Consider the following 26,018-nt stretch of genomic DNA (forward strand, 5'->3'; position numbering starts at 1 on the left):
ACATTTCTACATCTTCAATTCTCCAAAGGGGCACAAACCCTGGGTTCCACCTGGAACCCCGTGGAATTTTGCTACCACTCGGCAGAGACTAGGGGTGGCGGCCAATTTCTGTAACACGCACACACATCACATCTGTGGGATGTGAAACACAAGAGCAGTCAAGTACAACATTCCTAGAGTGAACATTCAACATTCTGGGCTGGGACAGACTTCCTCTGCACATGACTAGAGGTGGGCGTGGCCTCACCTGCGCAGGTAATGACAAAAGCACAGGGCAGGGCAGCCATCTCTCTCTTTTTTGACTACATGCATTGAAGAAGCAACATCTGCTTAGCCAAAGATGCCCTCTTAGCTTCCAGCCAAGAGAGGACCAAGGGACTGTCTTCTTATGAGATAGTTTCTAGATATATGTTACTTTTCTAAGCTAAGTCTGCCTTCTGGGATCCTATTGTGAACAGAATGATATGTGAGTAAACTCTTTTTTATACTTTTATAGAAGACTGTGTCGTGTCTTATCTTTTATGAGGGATTAAGGGGGAAATACCAGAACTTTAGTGAGCCTGAGCAAACGCATCCGCTGCAAGTTTGAAAAGGGGAATGTTATTCATGGTTTATTCATGGGGATTCGAACCGCCAACCTTCTGATCAGCAAGTCCTAGGCTCTGTACAAATTTATTAGCCCTGCAGGAGCCAGAAAGACTCTTCTATTGGTTTCAAGATAAACAATTGCAATATACAAATAACACACTAGAAAGCGTGATGGCAAGCTGCCGGTCATTATTTTCTTTTCACGTGGATTGCTCCCTCCGTCGCAACAAATTGCAGCGCAGAAGCAGACCTGGCCCTTGCTCTGACATTTCTTACCCCTGGTGTGCAGGACTCCTCAGTGGGCCAAGGGTGTGGCTCAGGTGCAAAGTGAATCTGCTGTGGGACCGGCAGCGACTGGGAAGGTGTTGGGGAGCTGGTCCCAGCCGGCAGGCTCCTCTCCTTCAGCCTGGGGGGTGGCAGAGGACTGGTGGGTGCCTGTTTCTTGGCCACAGGCCGGTGCTCATGGAACGACACCGCGTAGGCCAGCCTCCCACAATGCATGGCCAGGTCATCGCTGCCCACCCGCAGCAACACCATGATGTCACCATAGCGGTACAGGTCTTCGTCTCTGCTGGCAAAGAGATTCATCCGGGGCTGGTTGGTGCGGGGGTAGATGGCGAAGAAAGCTTCCCCGGCCCGGACACTGGTCCTCAGCGAGGAACCGCAAAGGCGCAGAGCTTCTATTCGCAGCCGGGCATCGTGGTTTTTGTCATTTTTGCAGAAGCCTGGGTGGGTGGAGAGGGGAGAGCCCAGCGCAAACAGCTGTTAAATCATGGTAGCATCCAAGCCATCCGTAGCAAATCCAACACCTTACCTCCAATAAATAGTGCGGCAGACTCACCCCACTCACTGCCCCCTATCAAATATAATTAATAATAATAATAATAATAATAATTTATTATTTATACCCTGCCCATCTGGCTGGGTTTCCCCAGCCACTCGGGGCGGCTTCCAACAGAACACTAAAATACAATAACCTATTAAACATTAAAAGCTTCCCTAAACAGGGCTGCCTTCAGATGTCTTTTAGAAAAGTTTGGTAGTTATTTTTCTCTTTGACATCTGGTGGGAGGGCGTTCCACAGGGCGGGAGCCACTACCGAGAAGGCCCTCTGCCTGGTTCCCTGTAACTTGGCTTCTTGCAGCAAGGGAACCACCAGAAGGCCCTCGGCGCTGGACCTCAGTGTCTGGGCGGAAAGATGGAGGTGGAGACGGACAGGGCTTTTTTCCTGGGGGTGTGTGCAGGGGGACGCATACCCCTAAACATTTTGTGAATCTAAGCTTGGCCTCATTGAGGGGCAGTACTTCAATATGAGTAAGAAAATGAGAGTAGCCCTGAACATTGGGGGGGGGGAAGCACTGCCTACGGATATCAGGCAGGCGCCTCCTAAAAACATTTTTTATCCAGGCAAGGCTGTTCAGATGTTTAGAAAGTTGACACGAGTCTTAAGACTCAGCAATACAGCTGCAAATAAAACTTTTGAAGTGTGTTGTAAAGCGCATTGTGTGAATATGACACTAGATGGCAATGGTGAGCTATGGCAAATTCAATATATTTTTTCCAAAACTTTTTTTTAAAAAAGCAATTTTGCAACATTTTTATGTGTCTAGATTCCACCCGAATCTGTTTCTAGTCTATTTTAACTTTTCAATCATCTTAAACCATCATTACATTTTCGTAGTGATAATTTCAGTGCTTTATCTTTTTTGTAAACTGCTTTGTATAAATTTTTCTAAATGACTAAATGTTTAAAAAGGGACATCAAAGGTCGTCTAGTCCACCCCCTGTCCATGCAGGAATCTCACTACTGTGGCATTGGGTTAGGGTGAGATCTGATCCTCCTGATCTCTCCTAGGTGGCGAAGGACTCATCCGTGTTCTTCCTGCTTCCCATCCACCCTGACTTCTTACCTCTGGGCAAGGTAAAAAGGAACTGCCTCTTCTCAAACGCATAGACTTCATTCAGGTTGCTTTGCTCGACAATGTCGGTCGTGGCCGTGTTGGTGTAAAGGAGGTCCCCCTCGTTCACCCGCAGTTGCACCCCAGCGCCAGATCCCTCCAGCAGTGGATTCTCCACCGTGAGCCTCAGAGCGTACCTCCCGGCCTCATTGAACTGCACGCTCACCAGCTCAAAGTCCAAGTCTAGGACCTTCTCCTCGGCCTTCAGCCGCAACTTCTGCAAAGTCACAGGGACGCGGGGCTCCCCTGCCTTGCCAGCCATGGCTTCACCAAAGCCGCAGGACGGAAAATGTCAGCGTGGCCGTGAGGAATCCAGAGACTGCTAGCGGTCGCTTGGATATGGCCCACTAGTAATTCTGCCTCTGTGTTCCTCCATGGGTCAGTCCTTCCTTTGACCATGTAGACGGCACCGTCATTGAGGAGCTGCTGTTGTCTCATGTGGGGCAGATACCATCAGCAAGGGCTGCCACAGCTTGGCGAAAGGGGCTTTCTCCAAAGCAGATTTCCTCTATTGCCTCAAACAGGGCCCAACATTTCCTCCAAAACACCCGGTTTCCTTCTCCATGTGCTTCATGCTCCACGCTGCATCCACAGCCCATTCACCGAAAACTTGTGCATTCAGGGAAAAGAAAAACCACAATGCCACCCCTGGCTGGGGAGCAGTTTAAGAAAGCAGTTGCTCCTTCAGCAGCCGTGAAAAGCTCTCTGCAATTGCAGCCACTGAAAAGAAGGCACCTGTCCAACAAATTTCATAGGTGGGAGATGGCAGAGAGAAGTTTGTTTGGATGGAGCCTTGGCAACTCAGTGCAGAAGAGTCGCTTGCCTTCAGGTAAACAATGGTTGTCGTGCGTAGCAAGCAAGGGTGGGGTCAGCGAGATATCCAAGATTTAAAAAATCAGTGTACACACAGAGCAGCTACTAAATCTAGTACGGCTCATAACTTTATTTCATTCTTACATTATGTAGAAAGCCAGAGAACCCACTCAGTGTTAAAGCTTAACACTATTGTAATTTGCTATTTTAATTTGCATGGGTATTTTGCTGCTGTTGTTTTTTATTGAGAGAGGGGATATGTGTCTGGGAGGAGAAGAGCTGAGGAGAGGAGAGGGGTCCTAATTGCAGCGGTTCAGGGTAGGGGGAGTTAAGGTGTGGGAGGTGGGCAGGCCAGATAAGGGGCACACAGCTCTGGGTCGTGTGCCAGCCCCTCCTCCAACCTGGAGAGTCCTATTTGTCTATATCCTTCTGAAATTGTGGCACCCAATTAGAAGGGCTCAAGGATGTGGACAAGGTGCTCAGATCAGTCAGGGCGACCACTTGTATTCTGGACCCTTGTCCCTCTTGGCTGATAAAAACTAGCACGGAGGGGACAGCCAGCTGGGCCAGGGAGGTGGTTAATACCTGCCTGCGAGAGAGGGTGGTCCCTGTCTGCTTGAGGCAGTGGTAAGAAACCACCCCGGATTTGGAAAAATCTAAGCAATTACCAGCCAATTTCCCATCTCCCCTTCTTGGCGAAGGTCTTTAAATGGCAGGTCATGGACCAAATCCGGGTGCCTTTGAATTTACTATGTTAAAGGTGCTACTTATGTTAAAGTTACTATGTTAAAGGTAAAGGTAAAGGACCCCTGACAGTTAAGTCCAGTCGCGAATGGCTCTGGGGTTGTGGTGCTCATCTCGCTTTACTGGCCGAGGGAGCCAACATTTGTCCGCAGACAGTTTTTCCAGGTCATGTGGCCAGCATGACTAAGCCGCTTCTGGTGAACCAGAGCAGTGCACGGAAATGCCGTTTACCTTCCCGCCGGAGTGGTACCTATTTATCTACTTGCACTTTGACGTGCTTTCGAACTGCTAGGTTGGCAGGAGCTGGGACCGAGCAACGGGAGCTCACCCTGTCGCAGGGATTCGAACCGCAAACCTTCTGATCGGCAAGTCCTAGGCTCTGTGATTTAACCCACAGCTCCACCCACGTCCCTCGTTTATATGCTAATAGTGGTCTAAATCACTGTCTTTTCTCAGCCTAACCCACCTCACAGGGTTGTTGTGCAGATTAAATGAGGAAAAGGAGGACCATGAACGCCTCGTTGAGCTCCTTGAAGGAAGAGATGGACTATAAACGCAGTAAATAAATAAGTGAATGAATAACTCCCTCCACACTCACAACACTTTTAGGCCAGAGGGATTAAGAACAAAACAGAGGGATGGACAAAATCCTTGTGGGCAGAAGGGCTTCTCTGCTCCCTTCCTAGACCAGCCTTGGAAGAGGAGAATCACAGGGCTGCTTGTTTTCAATTTTCTGATCCCTGGGCTGGCCCCAAGCCAAGCCCTTTTAGCCGTGAAGGGGATAAAGTTCTTTGCCTGGAGGAGATCCTTCACTCTCTGCCCGCCAGCTGAACTTTGCCTCCCAAGTGTGCTTCCCTGGGGCTGCATCTCTCCCCTGGTCAGATGAGGGGAGACTTGAGCTCAGCTGGGCTTTGCAGAGTTCCCTTGCCTCTCAAGGCTGAACCCCAGGCAATGAGCTCTTAAGGAAAACAGGTTCCAAGGGGGCACCTCTGGGGAGGAAGGGGGAAATCAGCAGATTTTGCATGTCTTTGAACAATCTGGACTCCTCTCATCAAGTTGTTTTGTCTACCTGCTGGGGAGAAGTTAGCCTTCTCTCTCTGCTAGCCTGCCTTTGGAGATCTTGATTGCAAACAAGGTAATATTCTGTTTTACCTGCTCTGCCTTCAAACCATCTTATTTCCTTTACCAATGAACTTTGGGCTGGCCATGTGTTAAACGGTTAGCCTTTTTAAAAAGCCGCAAAAAAAGTTCTATGTAACCACCGTACTGAACAGTAACGTTTAAAATCCCCAATTATTCAACCTGTGGGGATTGTTGTATAAAGAAAGCTGGCCGTTTTCTTTCTTATGAAAGCAGCGTTCCTGGTGATCCAAAGTACAAAAGTTTTGTTTTCAAATCCTCTTTAGATTTTGTCTTAATTAGAACCAGGATTATATGAATTCTTTCCTGTTAAGAAGTCTCTCTCTCTCCCTCTCTCTGTTTGTGTGTGTGCGTGTGTGTGTGTGTGTGTGTGTGTGTGTGTGTGAGAGAGAGAGAGAGAGAGAGAGAGAGAGAGAGAGAGAGAGAATAAAACAAGAATTGTAACTTTTTCTGTTCAGTATAATTTAATTTCTGGAGTGAGTTCCTGAGTTTTTCTCTTACGAATTTGCTGGGATATACGTGTATTTGCTGGAATTTAAATCTTCAAACACATTAAAAATTGGATGTTTTGTTTTGAGCTCTGCCAACTTCCACTTAACCCCAAGCTGTCATTATCAATATGACTACTCTCCAGAGTAAAGTTTCAAAGGCATTCAGGAATATTTATGGGAAAGTTGGGGGAAGCTTTTGCTTGAACAAAGACATGTTCATTGGCAGGACTTCAAAACAGGTGAAGCATCTGATTTTAAGATGGGCTTGTTTTCTTGTTTTAAGAAAGAATTGTTTATGATGCTTGTATTTCAGATTTGCTAACCAATACAAAGTGGATATAAATTATATTGTAATGTACTTTTAAAAATAAAACGAGCTCCTCAGTCACCGTGATTTCCTCCATTTCCCATTCATCCCAATGGAAGCTTCCACCCCCGCCCCAATGCCAAGGGGGGCCTGATCTGAATCCGAACCTTGGCATGAGAGGTTGGGGGCTTTAACTCTTTGTCGCCCCTGTTGTGGTCCTGATCCATATTGGGCCCCTGCACTTGCTATTTGCAGCAGCTTCTATTGGAGCGAATGGGGAAAGGAGTACTTTATTATTATCTGTTAGATTTCTTCCCTTTCACCTGAAGGTCCCAGGGCTGTTTACAACCACAGAAAATCAACTGAGATAATTTACAGTCAAACAATAGTGTGAGTCTCAAGTATCAAAGGCAGGGTACATCACTGTTGGGTGATGTAAGAGCAAAAGGCTAAATGCTCTACATTTGCAATTTACTTTCAAAAAACCTACTCATGCATTTAGCAATGGTGTGGATGGTGTCTCATCTAATTCCATTCTAAATCTGTATTTTTATCGCTCTCGTGTTACTCTGCATTTACTCTGGGCCCTCTGGAGCCAGAGCTTTATTATTATTATTGTGTGTTCAGGGTTGAAGCACAGACAGCCTTCGCCAGTGGCCGTGGTTTTGTTAAGCAACCTCCTTGTCCAGGAAGGGCTGAACTCCAAACTCTCTTCCTACTCTGGACAGGACTCCCACCAAGCAGAGATTAAACCTGAATCACTGTGGGAAGGCTGTGATTCTTGTTTGGTTGACCTCTCCTCTTGGTGGGGGCCCCCTGAAGATTAGTGAACCAGCCTTCATCACCCACCCTGTCCATTCCTTTGATGTACCCTAAGCGTATTCCAGGCCTTCCCTCTGTACCCAGAGGTTAAACACTCTAAGCCTTGAGGCAAAGCCTCCAACATTTCTCTGATGAAAATAAGGGCATCCTATTCCATAATAATGGGACGTGAGTGGCGCTGTGGGTTACACCACAGAGCCTAGGACTTGCTGATCAGAAGGTTGGCGGTTCGAATCCCCACAATGGGGTGAGCTCCCATTGCTCGGTCCCTGCTCCTGCCAACCTAGCAGTTCGAAAGCACACCAAAGTGCAAGTAGATAAATAGGTACTGCTCCGGCGGGAAGGTAAACGGCGTTTCTGTGCGCTGCTCTGGTTTGCCAGAAGCGGCTTAGTCATGCTGGCCACATGACCCGGAAGCTGTATGCCGGCTCCCTCGACCAATAAAGCGAGATGAGCACCGCAACCCCAGAGTCGGCCACGACTGGACCTAATGGTCAGGGGTCCCTTTACCCTTATTCCATAATAATACTAATAATAATACTAATATTACTACTAATAATATTTTTATTATTGAGGGGCTGGGAGCTGGGGGCACTGTCATACAGTGGTTCCGCTCCTTCCTCCTGGGTCGTGTTCAGAAAGTGGGGGGGGGGATGAGTGTTCAGACCCCTGGGCTCTCACTTGTGGGGTGCCTCGGGGTTCTGTCCTCTCCCCCATGCTTTTCAACATTTACATGCAGCCGCTGGGAGAGATCATCAGGAGGTTTGGGCTGGGTGTTCATCAGTATGCGGATGATACCCAGCTCTACCTCTCTTTTAAATCAGAACCAGTGAAGGCGGTGAAGGTCCTGCGTGAGTGTCTGGAGGCGGTTGGAAGATGGATGGCGGCTAACAGATTGAGGTTGAATCCTGACAAGACAGAAGTACTGTTTTGGGGGGACAGGAGGCGGGCAGGTGTGGAGGATTCCCTGGTCCTGAATGGGGTAACTGTGCCCCTGAAGGACCAGGTGCGCAGCCTGGGAGTCATTTTGGACTCACAGCTGTCCATGGAGGCACAGGTCAAATCTGTGTCCAGGGCAGCTGTTTACCAGCTCCATCTGGTATGTAGGCTGAGACCCTATCTGCCTGCGGACTGTCTCGCCAGAGTGGTGCATGCTCTGGTTATCTCCCGCTTGGACTACTGCAATGCGCTCTACGTGGGGCTACCTTTGAAGGTGACTCGGAAACTACAATTAATCCAGAATGCGGCAGCTAGACTGGTGACTGGGGGCGGCCGCCGGGACCATATAACACCGGTCTTGAAAGACCTACATTGGCTCCCAGTACGTTTCCGAGCACAATTCAAAGTGTTAGTGCTGACCTTGAAAGCCCTAAACGGCCTCGGTCCAGTATACCTGAAGGAGCGTCTCCACCCCCATCGTTCTACCCGGACACTGAGGTCCAGCGCCGAGGGCCTTCTGGTGGTTCCCTCATTGCGAGAAGCAAAGCTACAGGGAACCAGGCAGAGGGCCTTCTCGGTAGTGGCACCCGCCCTGTGGAACGCCCTCCCACGAGATGTCAAAGCGATAAACAACTACCTGACATTCAGAAGACATCTTAAGGCAGCCCTGTTCAGGGAAGTTTTTAACGTGTGATATTTTAGTGTATTTTTGGTTTCTATGGAAGCCGCCCAGAGTGGCTGGGGAGGCCCAGCCAGATGGGCGGGGTATAAATAATAAATTATTATTATTATTATTATTATTATTATTATTATTTACACCCCACCCATCTGAGGCTGGTTGCCCCAGCCACTCTGGGCAGCTTCCAACATACACACGCACACATACACATGAAAAACAATTTAGAAGACTTCTTTATACAGGGCTGCCTTTGGATAGGTGAAAATCCAATAGAGTGAAAATCCAGACAGAAAAGTTGTTGAGATTCTTTTGGGAAAGTTGTTGAGCTATTTTTAATGGAAATCGCCAAAAACAACACTGCCGACATGGGTTGCCATACATGCGGATTTTCCTGGATGTCAGCGATTTACGCTCACACACTGTTTCCGACAGCCGATTGCCAGATATGTTCAGGAAATTCTGGACATATGGCAACACTGCTTCATATGTCTTCTTACGGTTGTATAGTTACCTATCTGTATAGTTACCTATCCTTGGCTTGAGGGGCGCATAACCGAGGTCAGCTCACAGCCATTGATGAATTTTTGCTAAATAAACAGTGAGGGCTGCACTAATCTCTATGACAACAACAACGAGATGATGCAGAGATGATTGATTTGAATGGGCAGGTTATGGCAAGACTTTTCCTCTGCAATGTGGATGGCAAGCCGCAGTCCAACAGGTAAACCTTTTCCCAATATGACGATGCAGTTCTCTCTTTTTTTGCAAAAAAAAATTTATTCATTTTATAACACAACTAAACAACACAAACAGAAAAACAAACAATACAAACAAATTCTTGTCTTATTTTTTCTAAACATTGTTAGATGAGCTTCCCCAAGTCCCCCCATCTGATTTTCATTTTATCTCATCTTTAGCAGTTTACATATATCATAATTTTTAACCATTTTTTTTATCATGCTTACTTTTACCATAAAAATCTTCACATTTTATCACTTGCAAATAATACTATTTTAAAATGCACTATCTTCTAAAATTTAAATATTAACATATTTTTTCAGATATTCTTTAAACTTCTTCCAATCTTCTTCCAGCATCTCTTCTCTCTGGTCTCGGATTCTCCCAGTCAGTTTGGCAAGTTCCATATAGTCTATCATCTTCATCTGCCATAATATGACGGTGCAGTTCTGAGGGGGTGAGGAGGAATTGGGCCTTTTTGCTTGGCCTGCTATCCCTGTTCTCAGAGTGGCTGTGGGAAACTAGCCAGCAGCACCCAAATACAAGAACCACCCCCCACCGGTGGAATTCAGACGCATTGCTGCCTCCCACTGCAAAGATAGAGCATGGCCATTGTGGATGGGAGTCATCCATAGCCCTCTTCTCCATTCATTTGTCCAACTGTCTTTTAAAGCCATCTAGGTTGGTGCCCATCACTGCCTAGTTCCATGGCTTAACTATGCACTGCTTGAAGAAGTGCTGTCATTTGCTTCTACTTCTTCTGGCCTGGGCCCCCTAAAATGTTGTTTGGCCTTTGGGCCTCTGCTCTGTCAGAATTTCAGGTTTCCTTCTTTCCCAGCTGAAATATACTCGGAGTCGAAAGTGGATTTCATGCTCTTTATTCAGCTCATAGCGGTGAGGAGGAATGGAAGTTCCCCCACAATATCTGTTTTATATACATTACAGTGGTGCCCCGCAAGACGAATGCCTCGCAAGACGGAAAACTCACTAGACGAAAGAGTTTTCCGTTTTGGAGGTGCTTCGCAAAACGAATTTCCTATGGGCTTGCTTCGCAAGACGAAAATGTCTTGCGAGTTTCTGCTGGTTTTTTCTCCTCCCCCCTTTTCTAAGCCACTAAGCCGCTTATCAGCTGATCCGATCAGCAGATAAGCCGCTAAAAGCCGCTAATAGTGCTAATCCGCTAATCCGTCAATGGGCTTGCTTCGCAAGACGAAAAAACCGCTAGACGAAGAGAATCACAGAACGGATTCTTTTCGTCTTGCGAGGCACCACTGTATTTACACAATGGGCTGCATGTGATTGGCTAATTCCGGGATTCTCCTGTAGGCCAATCAGGTTGTGGATTCACTTCCACCTGGAGCTGGATTAGGTGGCTCCTGCGGACCAATCATACTGCTGCATTGTTCTAGGACCAATCAGACTGCTGCATTCTGAATCCTATTGTTCTAGGACCAATCAGATTGCTGCATTTTGGATCCTATTTTTCTAGGACCAATCAGACTGCTGCATTTTGGATCCTATTCAACTCAGTACATAACACCAGCCCTACCTGGAGATGCCAGAGATTGAGCCTCCATCAATCTGCGCGTAAAGCATGAGCTCTGCCACCAACAGGGCCGGCCCACCCATGTGGCAAGGTGAGGCAGCTGCCTCAGGCACCATAATTCACCAAGGCAGCAGATCCCCATGTCCATTCTTCTTCCCTCCCTTGTTCCTGATGTAGATCTTCCCTCACCCCTTCTTCTCTGCCGGGGAAGCTGGTGCCATGCTTCTCCCCACCAGCCACCAGCCCCTGGGAGCAGTGAGATAAGGGACAAGGCCTTTTTGACACGAGGAAATAGCAGCAGATAATGGCCAAGGCTCCAATACCACAAGAACACTGAGATAGGGCCCTATTGCAACAACATGCTCTTAACAGGAAGCTTCCCAGACTCAGATAGGCTGCAAAACTGCTGTTTGCAATATGATTCATTATTGAATCATATTGATGGTGACAGCCTCCTTTTACTGAGGTTTGGGGCAGCGTGATGACCTCCAGATGTAATTGGACTGCAGCTGCAACATCATCCCTGACCATTGGCTGTCCTTGCTGGGCTGATGGGCGTTGGAACTGAACATCTGGAGAGCATCACAGCAACTGCTCTTGATCTAGGTCAGGCTAGCAAGGTGTTATGCTGGCAAGGTTTTGCAGCCCTGTTCAGTCATCCAATGGTTTTGGGAGCCATTGATTCCACTAGGCTTGTTCCTCCTGTCCACCTTTCACCTGTTCAGCAGGAGAAGATGCCAGGAAGACTCCACTGGTGGTGATGCTTTCATCTTCAAGCAATTCTTGATCAGTCTTCATGAACCCAGCAGGGCATAATGCTTGTTCGTTTGGGTCTCATATAAGCCACTGTTCTTTGGCCCCCACCCCATTCTTGAAAACATCTCAGTCACAGGGAAGAAAGCTGTTTAAATCAAGAGTTTGGTTTACCTGTGGCCCTCCAACCATTTGTCAGGAATGAGTTGGAATCACTCAACATCTGGAGGGCTACAGGTTAGCTGCCTCTAGTTTAAGCATAGATGCAGAGCATCCTTTTTTGTTAAATGGAGAAGTGACAGTTTGGAATATATTGGATTTTTGCAGTCTAGTTGAATGGTGGATGGGGCCTGTGAGTCATCTCTTCACTCTCTACCTGAACTTGCGTCATATGAGATCTGAGAAGGGCCATAGCTTGGTGGCAGAGAACAGAAGGTCCCAGAAGGTCCCAGGCAGGAGAGACTGCTGTCTGAAACTGCCTTTGGTGGGAAATACGGAGCCAGATGGACAAATGGTCTGACTGCTTTCAGGCAACTTCCCACATGGCTGTATTTTTTAGGCACTCCAGTCAGCCCGGACAATGTAGGGCCATCTATTTCCCACTTCAGGTCTAGTTTTTAGGCTACTGTGTGGATTTGTGGTGCTACCACAACACCACAGCAGCTCAAAATGCTCAAACTGATGTGCAGCCAGTTGCAGACGAAAGCAAGAACTTCCTGGATTCTGAAACAGCTGCTGGGTACTCAGAACAAACATTTGGTTACAGTCAGTACTTATGGAGGGGCGTGGGTGGCACTGTGGGTTAAACCACAGAGCCTAGGACTTGCTGATCAGAAGGTTGGCGGTTCGAATCCCTGCGACGGGGTGAGCTCCCATTGTTCGGTCCCTGCTCCTGCCAACCTAGCAGTTTGAAAGCACGTCAAAGTACAAGTAGATAAATAGGTACCGCTCTGGCAGGAAGGTAAACGGCATTTCCATGCGCTGCTCTGGTTCGCCAGAAGCGGCTTAGTCATGCTGGCCACATGACCTGGAAGCTGTACGCCAGCTCCCTCGGCCAATAAAGCGAGATGAGTGCTGCAACCCCAGAGTCGGCCACGACTGGACCTAATGGTCAGGGGTCCCTTTACCTTTTTACTTATGGAAGTATAATATATCTGATTGAACGCATCTGTTAATTTCTGGCCCTCCCTTGGAATTGCTGGCACATAGCCGTGGTGAGTCTGAGACCCTGTCCTCACTGAGATGTAAAACCTGTGTCTGGGGCCCCCCACCTCAGATGGCAAACAGGTACCAGCAGGATGCTTCCATCTGAAGAAGAAAATAACAATCCATGCATGAATTGGATTCTTCTTTCTGCCTCTCTTTAATTTGCCGGCAGCAATTTTTTTCCTCAGGTTGTTTCCCTGGAGAGAGGGAGAGGGGTGAGGGTAAAGGATAGGGAATTTGGGCACAGAAGCGTGTGGCTTGATCTGTATTAAGTCTGCAAAGCACCATGTAGCCAGACCAGGAGAACAAAGCTGTCCTGTGTGTACACAAAGCCCCAGGTCCACCTTTCAGTTGCAACAGGTGCTGCTGGAACTGAATAGCCTTGCATCTTGCCTTCATAATCCCTCGCACGTTTGCAGCTGCCTTTAGCTCTTCCAAAGCGGGTCAGGTTGCCTTCTGAGACACTTTGCCAAATCCCCCCTCCGCATCCTGGAATGGGAACTACCGTATTTTTTGCACCATAACACTCACTTTTTTCCTCCTAGAAAGTAAGGGGAAATGTCTGTGCGTGTTATGGAGCGAATGCCTGCAGATGGCGGGGGGGGGGGATCTGCTGCAGTCGTGAGCAGAGGATCCATGGTTCCCCTTCCTTCCCTCCTCCGTGGCTCGCTTTGAAACAGCAAAGAGGGAGAAGAGCCACTGAGTGAGGAGGAGAGAGGGACAGAGAGGCTGCTTCTTTAAAGGAGCAAAGCGGGAGAGTAGAGGAGCCTTCTCCTATTATACCCCTCTTCTGCATTATTAACAGCATCCTTCTCCACCCACCCCACGCGTGTTCCTTGTCCCTTGAGTGCTTTTCCTTCCCTCCCCACTTAAAACGTGGTTACAAAGCACAGATCCACATGGATCCTCAGGATTTTTGCACTGGGTCACCCCAAATTCACCATCAGATCACATAGCATGTCCATGGCTACAGCTTGCACCAAAAAAATCATGCACCCACTATTGCCTGGGGCCGCAGTGGTGCAAAAACGTGGTTACAAAGCATGGATCCACATGGATCCTCAGGATTTTTGCATTGGGCTACTCCAAACTCACTGTCAGATCACATGTCTGTGGCCACAGCATGAACCACAAAAATCATATATCCACTATTTTGTTTAGAATATTTTTTTTCTTGTTTTCCTCCTCTAAAAACTACGTGCGTGTTATGGTCTGGTGCGTGTTATAGAGCGAAAAATACGGTAGTTGGTATGTAGGCAGGGGAGAACAAGACTCAGCTTTCCTTGGGGTGGAGTGCAGAAGTAGTCCCACCTACCTTGCAGGGTTATTGTAGGATAAAGGGGGGGCATTAAGTGATTTTGAGCTCTTTGCAGGAAGGAGGGGTGTGTGAGAGTTTTCTTTTGTTTTTAAAGGGTGAGGTGTTGATTGCTGAGCTGCATCCTGGTCCTTCGTACATTTCTGTAGATATGTTGATTTTATATACCTACCAACCTACCTACCTACCTACCCTGGAACTTACTGCAATGGCTGTTATCATTTGAACTCAACAAAATACTCTTTGGGGGTTACTTAATTCATATGAAATACTCCTGGAAAACTTTTCTGCTAGAGAAGGGTAGCTACTTTAAACACGCTGCCTTAAAAAAGAGGAGGAAGATTAGCATAGAATTTGCATCTGCTTTGATGCATAAATGAAGCTTCAGATTTAAGTAGATTTAAATACAAGCCCTCTTGTCCCAGGGAGCGAGACGGGGAGCTGGCTGTCTGCCCAGCCTGCCTTCCAGGGGCAAAATGCAGGTGGGCCTCTCCAAGGCCCTTGCTTTATTTTCTTATGGATCTGTATCACTGAACTGGGTGTGAACCAGACAGCCCTTCAGTTAGAGGAAGCCTTCAAACAGACTAGGATGGTCCTCTGTAAATCAGGACATGTGGCCACCCCAAAACGGATCAAACAGTTATTGGCAACTACTAGCCACAATGGTAAAGGGACGTGGGTGGCGCTGTGGGTTAAACCACAGAGCCTAGGACTTGCTGATCAGAAGGTTGGCGGTTCGAATCCCCGCGACGGGGTGAGCTCCCGTTTCTCAGTCCCTGCTCCTGCCAACCTAGCAGTTTGACAGCACATCAAAGTTCAAGTAGATAAATAGGTACCACTCTGGCAGGAAGGTAAACGGTGTTTCCGTGCGCTGCTCTGGTTTGCCAGAAGCGGCTTAGTCACGCTGGCCACATGACCCGGAAGCTGTACGCCGGCTCCCTCGGCCAGTAAAGCGAGTTGAGCGCCGCAACCCCAGAATCGGCCACGACTGGACCTAATGGTTAGGGGTCCCTTTACCTAGCCACAATGGCTATGCTGTCTCCATAGCTGAATGTCACAGTGCGTTTTCTGGAAACCACAGAAGGGAGGAGGACCCTTGTGCACGGATCCTGTTTGAGCACTGGACCAGATGGGCCGGTGGCCTGATCCAGCAGGTTCCTCTTACGTTCTCAGATCTAGGGAATGTGGCCAGTTTGTCAATGAAACGTCTTGTAATATGGCGCCCCCTCCTCACAAATCTTTGCGCGGTGCAAGAGTCCAAGGGTATCAGTCTTCCCAGGGACTGTGTTTACTTTAGGACAATAAGACACAGACGTCTGTGGCATCTTTATGATCTATGGTTCATTTACACATATATGCAGCCTGAGTCTGGATGGAGAGAGTGTGGAGCGTTCACATCCCCAGAGGGTCCTGTTTCTTCCCATTGCTGCAGCCCCAGATTCCAAGAGACCCCCAATATCACGTGTGCTCTGTCCGCCTCCCGCCCACGCTTGCAAAATGGACCCTGTTTCTGTTTGCTTAGATTCACTTGCCAGTCTTACTCAGAACAAACCCTTTGAAGTGAATGGAGCCGACTAACTTAGGTTCATTAATTTCGGTGGGTCTACTCTGAGTCAGACATGTTTTAACAATGGCAGCCACCATCCAGGCTGACTTTCAAGCCCAGATTCCTGACTCAGCTGAGCTACCTTCTTGTTGCAACTCCTGCGCGAAGTTCAGTTGAATTGAATTAACTCCCTCTAAAAGAAATCAAAAAGCTGTTCTTGAGTCAGATCTCTTATCGTTTTTATTAAAAGCCACATGCAATATGCTCTCATTGCACTCTCTGCTCCTCCACCCCCTCCCACCCCTCAAACACTTCCCAATTCACTGTTGCGCTATTCATTTTGGCGAAAGGCAAAATGCTCTCTGGGGAGTGATGGATAGTGGGAAATGAAGAATACGGAGGGGCTTTATTGCAGCCATCAATCTCTTCCCTCGCAGTCCCGATCAAAGCCTTTGCTTTCCCAGGCAGAGGTTAGGCAGAGGAGCAAAGGGATCGAGTTTCGGGCAAACGCAGGGCGGAGTGTGGACTCCATGCTGTGAGAGCAAGCAAGAATTTGGCTCTCGCAAGGCGGCCACTGTGAGATGCCCCATTCATGCTTGGCATGGTCTGCGGGGAGACAAGGGGACCGTACAGATGGGAATGTGGTGGCTTGGATCCCTCTGGTCCAAAGGGTGAAGGCGTAGACCAGGCACCCCCAACCTGTGGCCCTCGAGATGTTTTGGCCTACAACTCCCATGATCCCTGGCTAACAGGACCAGTGGTCAGGGATGATGGGAATTGTAGTCCAAAACATCTGGAGGGCCGAAGGTTGGGGATGCCTGGTGTAGATTCTGGCTCTGAATGTGCCACCAATAGCCTGTGTGACTCCCCCCTCAGAAATTCTGAAATCCTTACTTGTACATCTCCTCTGATTTTGGTGATCCAAATTCATAGAATCATAGAATTGTAGAAGGGATCCCAAGGGTCATCCAGTCTAACCCCCTGCAGTGCAGGAATCCCAGTTAAAACATCCATGGCAGATGGCCACCCAATCTCTGCTTACAATCCTCCAAGGAAGGAGAGTCCATCACCTCCTGAGGGAGGCCATTCCATTGTCAAACAGCTCTCATTCTCAGAAAGTTCTTCCTGGTGTTCTGGACTAGTTAGTGGCTAGTAGCCCTCACAAGCTACACAGTTAAACTATGGAACTTGCCCCCCCTGTGTGATGGCCTGGGACTCGGGCTCAGACTTGGAACCGGAGGAGTCTCGGTCCATACCGGATCCTCTGCCTCAGGTGGCATCGGAACCGTGTCTGGGGCCTGATCCTGAAGAGCCCCGGTCTGCACAGGTTCCCCTGCAACAAGCACCAGCTGGGCCGAGTCAGGGGCCTGAGCCTGCCCTGGCTCCAGATGCGAGGATTACCTCGTTGTCACGTGCAGCTGCTCCACTACCAGTTGGGTCAGGAGAGGCTGAGGTGGCTCCTGGGTCTAGTAAGGTCTGAGAGAAGGAGAGACCTGAGTCCTTGCAGGAGGAGTGCTCGCCTTTGGGCGAGGCAGGGAGGTGAGTCACCGGGGGATCAGGACTGGCCGTTACCCTGTCAGAGATGAAAGGCTGCTGGACCTTGCCCCAGGTTGCGGGAGCAACACTGCTGCTACCCGCCTGTTACCCTGTGCCTGACCTAGCCTGGTTTCCTGCCTTGGCCCTGTTAGACTGACTTCTCGTGGAATCCTTGGATTCGGGACCAGACCTGGACCGTGTTGCTCGGGTTAACCCCCGGGCCCAGCACACCCTAGAAGCAGTGATGGCCACCGACTTGAATGGCTTTAGATGAGGCTGAGACAAATTCATGGAGGAGAGGGCTCTCGATGGATACCAGTTGCTGTAGACCACAAAAGGGCTGCTCTTCTGCTCGAATCCTGCTTGCTGGTTTCCCTTTGGTCACCTAGTTGGCCACTGTGAGACCAGGATTTTGGACTAGATGGGCCACTGGCCTGATCCAGCAGGGCAGTCCTTGTGTTCTGATGACTGAGGACCAGTGCTCTAATTGCAGAAGAAACCCATGCCCTTCTTTTGGAACTGGCCTCCTTGTTGTTGTTTAGTCGTTTAGTCATGTCCGACTCTTCATGACCCCATGGACCACAGCATGCCAGGCACTCCTGTCTTCCACTGCCTCCCGCAGTTTGGTGAAACTCATGCTGGTAGCTTCGAGGACACTGTCCAACCATCTCGTCCTCTGTCGTCCCCTTCTCCTTGTGGCCTCAATCTTTCCCAACATCAGGGTCTTTTGCAGGGAATCTTCTCTTCTCATGAGGTGGCCAAAGTATTGGAGCCTCAGCTTCAGGATCTGTCCTTCCAGTGAGCACTCAGGGCTGATTTCCTTCAGAATGGATAGGTTTGATCTTCTTGCAGTCCATGGGACTCTCAAGAGTCTCCTCCAGCACCATAATTCAAAAGCATCAATTCTTCGGCCATCAGCCTTCTTTATGGTCCAGCTCTCACTTCCATACATCACTACTGGGAAAACCATGGCTTTAACTATACAGAACTTTGCCTCCTTAGCTACTGTTTTTTAGAAATGGAGAGTGTGGTTTGGCTGAAATTGGGAGGAGTTGGGACATGGAACCCAGGAAGTGCCCTGTGAATTAGGCCCATGGCCCACTTAGTCCAGTATCCTGTTCTCATGGTTGCCAACCAGATGCCCCCCAGGGGAAGCCCACCACCAGGATCTGAGCCCAAGAGCCCTCTCCCATGAGAATGTAAGAAGAGCCACTTTGCTGAATCCTCTTTTAAAGCCATCTTTAATCATTTTTGCTTAAGCCCCCTCCTCTGCCCTGCTCCCGAGATTCACGTAAACCTCTGTTAAGTAAAGAAAACAATTGGTTTGGTTCATTCTGGGTCTGGCGTTCTCCGCAGTGGAGGGTGGGTGGGCAGAAACCCAATTCAACCTGCCCTTGGTTCCTTTTAATCTCCTTGTCTCATGTCACGACCCAGACTCTCCCAAGCGAGGTTTTTATGGCCACGCTCTCTATTCTCCTTTGTTTTCATCAGCTGTTGAAACAGGAGTCACTTGGAGCCAAGTTCTACAGAGCAAAGTGGGAGGGAGAAAGAGGCAGAAGGAGCGAAAGGAAAGAAAGAGTTGAGTCGGATGTGTTGAGCCTCACAGCTGCCAGAGTTGGGCGCAATGGGGCTTTAAACTCAGCAAGTTGACCTGAATCAGCTGCGGGACAGATGCTTAATAAGAAGGGTAAAATCTATAGCTAAGGAAGAAAATCTCACGCAAACCCCCCCCTCTGTTATTCTTTGCATTTATCCTGCCGGACAGAAGCAAACAGGATGTCTTCCCAAGGGCTGGTGACCGACGACCTTTCCATGGATGGCAACTTTGCTTATGACGATAACTGGTATATATATGACCAAAAAGGGGACCAGGATGAGTGAGTATTGCTAATTCATTTGTTTCCCAAGTATGATGTGGGGAATGCAATTCAGTGGGGGGAATCCCAGGTCTGAAATGAATGTGCTCTGAAAACTTCCCCTTCCTTTCAAATTTCAGTTTCCTATCTGCTCAGGATAAGCCAGCATTTACTGAATGTTTGGTGCCTTTATGTCCAGCATTGTACTTTATTTGACCACTACATCTCATAGCTGGTTTGGGGAGGGTGTTTTGAGAGTGTTTTCTTGGGGGACCTGCAATGGCATATGACTACATTTGATTGCCTGACATGTAAAGGTATGTAGTATCTGAGAGATAACATGCAATGGAAGTTAGTATCTTACCTTCATATTCAATGCCCGCCGAAACCATGAGTAGGTGCCAACAGATCTAAAGTACTCAAATTTTCACTGGGGGGAGGGGGAGAATACATTTTGGTGATGTAGCAGCATGTTTGCTTTAGGTAGGTCTAAGCCATAATCTGTCTTTCACCACCACCTTGCCACACTCCTCGGCAAAGCTGTTCTTAAAAGTCCCTATGCCAGCATTTTCTGTAATCTATTAATCCTCCTGTAGCCCCATTTATATTACTACTTTATCATGGTCTCCTCCTGGGGCAGAAATCATATAATCGTATGTCATATCATATCATATCATATCATATCATATCATATCATCATATCCATATTCTGTATTGCTATTAATGTGTTTTTGGAAGTAGCCTCTTCAGTTCAGCCCCAAAGCAAATTGTATTTTGAGAACTTTCACTCCTCAAATCGAAGGCATTTTGTTGGGGGGGGGTGCATTTCATACAACTCCCCCCCCCCGGAATACAGCTTTCTCATTTATTTGTGGCAGCTGTGGCCAGTGATCCATGCAACCTGGTGCTGACGGTGGTTCTGCTCCTTAATGGCGCTCAGGACTGTTCCCTCGCCATCCAGAGTGAGGGCGGGAATCATTCTTTTCTGATCCTGCCCTCACTCGGATATGGTTTTGTGAATGTTTCCTGCATGGCTGCAGTGTCACTTCATTAGCCTAAATACCCACCAAACAGCCTATGAACAAAGTGGTAACATGGGGGGGGGGAACCCCCCTACAATTAGACATCAGTTTTTATGTATAGATGTGAACTGTAGATTCTATCGGCTTGTATCAGTCTAAAGATTAGCAAATATGGCTTCATATTTGTTTCAATATTCCCATTTCATTTTCATTTATTTTAAAAGCTTATTTTTATTTTTCTTCTGCTGTGGGAGCAACAAAGTCCTCTCTTTCTTTCTTTCTTTCTTTCTTTCTTTCTTTCTTTCTTTCACTGGATTTTTGAAATGATAGGCAAAACAAAAGTTTAATATCACTCTCACAATTAATTTGGTACCAATAAGAATGCTAAGTCTATGCGATGTTATATAGAGTTTTTCAACAACAAAAAGGGAAATAAAATAAAGACCCACAACTACACCACAGGGTCCTTTGTGGGTGCATTTTGTTGACCCCAAAATAGCCCTTTAATGTGGCCGCCAAAGGAAATGGTCTCCAGTGGGACTCCCATTTGTTCCTCTGAGCATTTGTTTTGAACCAAATGGGCTACATTCAGTTTCGTTTTCCACTCGCTCCAAAATGAATGAAAACATAACAAGAGCCCGGCTGGATCAGGCCAGTAGCCCACCTAGTGCAAGGGGCTCAAGGTGAGTTACACAGTTCTCCTCCTCCCCATTTTAACCTTACAACGCTGTGCAGTACACTAGGCTAAGAGTGGCCCAATGTTTGCATTTGAACCCTGCTCTCTGCCAGTCCCAAGTCCAAGACTCTTAACTGCTGCACCTAATTGGCTCTTCAGTTGGGCTGCTTGGTTTTCTTTGTGGTTTACTCATTGGTTTGAAACCTTCTGTCAAAGTCAACTGTGATTTTTGATATGAAGATTTAATAAATTCAAATAATGCTGTTTTTTTGTTTTTGTTTAAAAACACAACATGGCATCCTGTTAAGGCTCTCATTTTCTTTAATTATTTTGTTTGTCTCATAATAGTTGATTGCCTTTCAGAGCCGTTTATGGGGCAATTTACATCTTTGTTTTTGTTTAGTTTTGTTTGTAAAATCCACCCTGAATGGGGGGAAACCACACAACCTCTAAAACTAATAAACACATTTAAAAATAATAATCATAAAACAACAGGAACATAGCAACAGGATGAAATAGTGCTGACTTTTCTACAAAATGAAAAACAAGGTGAGATAACACTTCAGGGAGAAAGCATTTATGGGAATCATATAATTGTAGAGCTGGAAGAGACCCTGAGGGATATCTAGTCCAACCTTATGAAATGCAAGAATCACAGCTAACCCCAATTTACTCCAAAGCCACAGTGGAAAAAGCCCTGCATCCTGAAGGATGACAATAATAATAGTTATTATTATTTCTTGTTCTTCCCATGAACTGGATCTGAATGGGTCTGAAGTTGGCATCTTGCTGGATCCATGTGCAACTCCCCAGGGTGGCAAACAACTGAATTGCACATGGCAGCTTCTCCAGGGAGCCCTGGGCTCCCTCCTCCCACCCAGGCTGGCCTCTTCGTCCTCCGGGACAGGAAAAAGTGTAGGAGGGCTTCCTGTTCCAGTTGAGCCTTGCTTGAGCAACCAGGTCTCCCTGAGTTCCTGTGTGTTCCTATATCCTTAATTCCTGACTTCCTGCCTTGATCCTGACTCCTGGTTTATCCTTTTCCGTTCTGGCCGCTGGCTGGACTGGATTCACAGAACAGCTGCACAACCACTAGTAAAGGTAAAGGGACCCCTGACCATTAGGTCCAGTCGCAGATGACTCTGGGTTGTGGCGCTCATCTCGCTTTATTGGCCGAGGGAGCCGGCGTACAGCTTCCGGGTCATGTGGCCAGCATGACTAAGCCGCTTCTGGTGAACCAGAGCAGTGCACAGAAACACCGTTTACCTTCCCGTAAGAGCAGTACCTGTTTATCTACTTGTACTTTGATGTGCTTTTGAACTGCTAGGTTGGCAGGAGCAGGGACCGAGCAACGGGAGCTCACCCCATTGTGGGGATTCGAACCGCCAACCTTCTGATCGGCAAGTCCTAGGCTCTGTGGTCTAACCCACAGCACCACCCGTGTCCCGTGCAGCCACTACAGGTGGGCTAAACAGGTTGCAGAATCTTTTACTGGCTTGGATTCAAGAACTAGACCAGAATCACAGCTGAGCCTGAACCAAAAACCGTAGCTTGAAACAGGCATCAGGAATCACCAGATGTGCAAATATAGGATGGATTGGCTTAACAGCAGGCCATGTGAAATGGATTTAGGGGTCTTGGTAGACCACAAGTTTAAAGTGAGTCAACTGTGATGCAGCAGCAAAAAGGCCAGTGCCATTCTAGGCTGCATCTACAGAAGTCTAGTGTCCAGATCAAGAGAAAGCGTAGTGCCACTCTATTCTGCCATGGTCAGACCACACCTGGGGTCTTGTGTCCACTTCTGGGCACCCCAGTGTAAGAAGGCTATTGCCAAGCAGGAACATGCGCAGAGGCAGGTGACTGAGATGATAGAGCCTGGAATCCAAGACCTTTTGAGGAACCATTAAGGGAACTGGGGGGACCTGGGTGGCACTGTGGGTTAAACCACAGAGCCTAGAACTTGCCGATTAGAAGGTTGGTGGTTCAAATTCCCACAACGGGGTGAGCTCCCGTTGCTTGGTCCCTGCTCCTGCCAACCTAGCAGTTCGAAAGCACGAAGTGCAAGTAGATAAATAGGTACCGCTCTGGCGGAAAGGTAAATGGCGTTTCCGTGTGCTGCTCTGGCTTGCCAGAAGCGGCTTAGACATGCTGGCCACATGACTGACAAGCTGTACACCGGCTCCCTCGGCCAGTAAAGCAAGATGAGCGCCACAACCCCAGAGTTGGTCATGGCTGTACCTAATGGTCAGGGGTCCCTTTACCCTTTAAGGGAACTGGGGCTGTTTCGCCTGGAGCAAAGAAGGCTGAGATGTAGCCTGAGAGCCATCTTCAAATATCTAAAGGACTGTCACATGTAAGATGGAGCAAGGTTCCCTTCTGCTGCTCCAGAGGGGAAGACCCAAAGCAACAGATTCAAATGACAAGGATGGAGACCGGCAAAATATCAGGAAGAACTTGCTGGCAGCAAGAGCTGTTCAACAGGGAAGGGGAATCCCTTGGGAGGTTGTGGACTCCCTTTCCTTGGAGGTTTTTAAGCAGAGGTGGGATAGACCTCTGTCAAGGGGGCTTTAGCCGTGATTCCTGCATTGAAGGGGGTTAGCCTTTGGGATCCCTTCCAACGCTACAATTCTATGTTCCTAAAATGAGGTGCCGAGTGATTCAGCTGGGCCTTGCTAAACAGCATGACCAGAAGTGGGCACAAAGCTCCTCTTTGCATTCAGATCCCAGGAAGACTTGGATTTCTGCTCCATTCATTGGCTGTAACTTGATCCCTGTTTGGGTTTGGGTGAAACCAGAAGCACTGAAAAGTCACAACAAAGAGCCAAATTGTCCCTTTCTCTAGGTCAGCATCCTGCTGCTCCTCTCTCCAGAATGTTTGTTCTTGTTAGACTTTACCAGGGAGGGTAAAAGGTAAAGGGACCCCTGATCATTAGGTCCAGTCACGGACAACTCTGGAGTTGTGGCGCTCATCTCACTTTACTGGCTGAGGGAGTCGGTGTACAGCTTCTGGGTCATGTGGCCAGCATGACTAAGCTGCTTCTGGCGAACCAGAGCAGCACACGGAAACGTCGTTTACCTTCCTGACGGAGCGTGCTTTCGAACTGCTAGGTGGGCAGGAGCAGGGGCCAAGCAACAGGAGCTCACCCTGTCATGGTGATTCGAACCATCAGCCTTCTGATCGGCAAGCCCTAGACTTGAAAAAAAAAAAGGGGGGAGGGAGACCCAGTCTTGCCCTGCTCTTTAAATCCGACCAGTAGCACTGCCACAGAGCACACCATGGTATCTGCAAAATGCTACAGAAACAGTGGCGTGAAATATTTCTTTGTTTGCTGGCTTACTATTACACTTATATCCCATGTTTTTCTCCAGTGAGCTCAATGTGGCATACAGGGTTGCCCCCCATCACCACCTATGTGTCCTCATTTAATCCCCACAACAATCCTTCAGGGTAGGTTAGGCTGAGAGGCTAAGACTGCCCCCAAGTGAGTTTCCTAGCTGAGTAGGGGATTGAACCCTGGTTTCCCAGGTCCTAGTCCTCAGTTATCCCCACCTTATCCCTATGAAGGATGTGGGTGGCGCTGTGGGTTAAACCACAGAGCCTAGGACTTGCTGATCAGAAGGTTAGCGGTTCGAATCCCCGCAATGGGGTGAGCTCCCGTTGCTCGGTCCCTGCTGTTCGAAAGCACGTCAAAGTGCAAGTAGATAAATAGGTACTGCTCTGGCGGGAAGGTAAACGGTGTTTCCGTGCGCTGCTCTGTTTCACCAGAAGCGGCTTAGTCATGCTGGCCACATGACCCGGAAGCTGTACACCGGCTCCCTCAGCCAATAAAGCAAGATGAGCACCACAACTCCAGAGTCAACCATGACTGGACCTAATGGTCAGGGGTCCCTTTACCTTTACCTATCCTTGTGAGGTAGGTTAGCCTGAGAGTGATTGACTGGCCCAATTGACCAAGTGGGGATCCCTGGTCCTAGTCTGACACTCTTGCCAATGCACCACAGAGGGCAGGGCAGTGTAGTTCAGCCGGGTTCCCAGTGCTCTGTGTGGCTGGCAGTTACCCAGGGGTGAGGCCAGGGAACAGGGTGCAGCAGCAGGACTTTTGGGTCGGCTCACCCCCCACCCTCTTGGAAAGAGGCAGCTACGCAGAGCTTTGGGAAACCCAGGAAGAAACACTATCTGACCTGTGCCACCCCAACAGCCGTGACTGTGCATATCTTGAAAAAGCGTCCATTCTAAAGAGGTGAGTTTCTTGCTCTGCGCCACAATCCTGGCAAAACGCAACCTTGCCCGCGACAACAACAAGTGGCCAGCGAGGTCCCTGGTTTCAGATAGGTTGGTTTCTTCCAAGCCAATTTCCCAGTTCTTGGCCTCTTCCCAGGGTGGGGACTGGGGAGCCTCGGGTCCAGGGGGACCAAATAAGAACATAGGAAGAGCCTGTGGGGTCAGAGCAGTGGCCCATCTAGTCCAGCTTCCTGTTCTCACAGCGGCCAGCCAGATCATAGAATCGTAGAATGATAGAGTTGGAAGGCACCCCAAGGGTCATCTAGACCCACCCCCTGCAATGCAGGAAACCAGCAAGGAGGACCCAAGCACAAGAGTCTCCTATCCTATGGCTTCCAGCAACTAGAGCAGGGGCCAGCAACCTTTATCAGCCATGGGCAGATCCACTGTCCCTCAGATCATGTGGTGGGCTGGACTATATTTTGAAAAACGGCCTTGGCCCAGTACACCGGAAGGAGCGTCTCCACCCCCATCGTCCAGCCAGGTCACTGAGGTCCAGCTCTGAGGGCCTTCTGGTGGTTCCCTCGCTGCGAGAAGCTAAGTTACAGGGAACCAGGCAGAGGGCCTTCTCGGTGGTGGCACCCACCCTGTGGAACGCCCTTCCCTCAGATGTCAAGGAAATAAGCAGCTATCTGACTTTTAGAAAACGTCTAAAGACAGCCCTGTTTAGGGAAGCTTTTAATGTTTAATAGGTTATTGTATTTTAATATTCTGTTGGAAGCCACCCAGAGTGGCTGGGGAAACCCAGCCAGATGGGCAGGGTATAAATAATAAATAAATAAATGAAAATGAACGAATTCCTATGCCGCCCCACAAATAACCCAGAGATGCATTTTAAATAAAAGCACACATTCTGCTCATGTAAAAACACGCTGATTCCTGGACCATCCGCAGGCCAGATTGAGAAGGCAATTGGGCTGCATCCGGCCCCTGGGCCATAGGTTTCCTACCCCTGCTCTAGAGGGTCCCTGGGACGCCCCAGGCCATTGAGAGTGTGGAAAGAGCCCTTGAGCTCTGATGCTGCCTCTTGCTTGCCTGCGAGGAGGAACTGGAGGGGTGGAGGG

General features: G+C 48.4%; 1 protein-coding gene and 1 long non-coding RNA gene across 3 annotated transcripts in view; both read left to right on the plus strand.

Moving 5' to 3' along the window:
* Window positions 1–4,835: 4,835 nt before the first annotated feature.
* STRA6 (signaling receptor and transporter of retinol STRA6) overlaps window positions 4,836–26,018 on the plus strand; it is a 58,764-nt gene continuing 37,581 nt past the window's right edge. Inside the window, exons 1-2 of one of the 2 annotated variants that reach the window (XM_081207729.1) lie at window positions 4,836–5,238; window positions 18,887–18,998. In XM_081207729.1, the coding sequence (XP_081063855.1) occupies window positions 18,898–18,998 (101 nt within the window). In that variant the 5' untranslated portion in view covers window positions 4,836–5,238; window positions 18,887–18,897. Of the gene's footprint in view, window positions 5,239–18,508; window positions 18,999–26,018 lie in introns of those variants that run through there. The other variant, XM_081207730.1, reaches the window with a different exon arrangement.
* Window positions 12,308–26,018, plus strand: part of LOC308594675 — a 106,033-nt gene continuing 92,322 nt past the window's right edge. Inside the window, exon 1 of the long non-coding RNA XR_014011550.1 lies at window positions 12,308–12,526. This is a non-coding gene — a long non-coding RNA (uncharacterized lncRNA). The remainder of the gene's footprint in view (window positions 12,527–26,018) is intronic.

This window comes from Podarcis bocagei (genome assembly GCF_964188305.1).
Source record: "Podarcis bocagei genome assembly, chromosome: 9".
Lineage (NCBI taxonomy): Eukaryota > Metazoa > Chordata > Lepidosauria > Squamata > Lacertidae > Podarcis > Podarcis bocagei.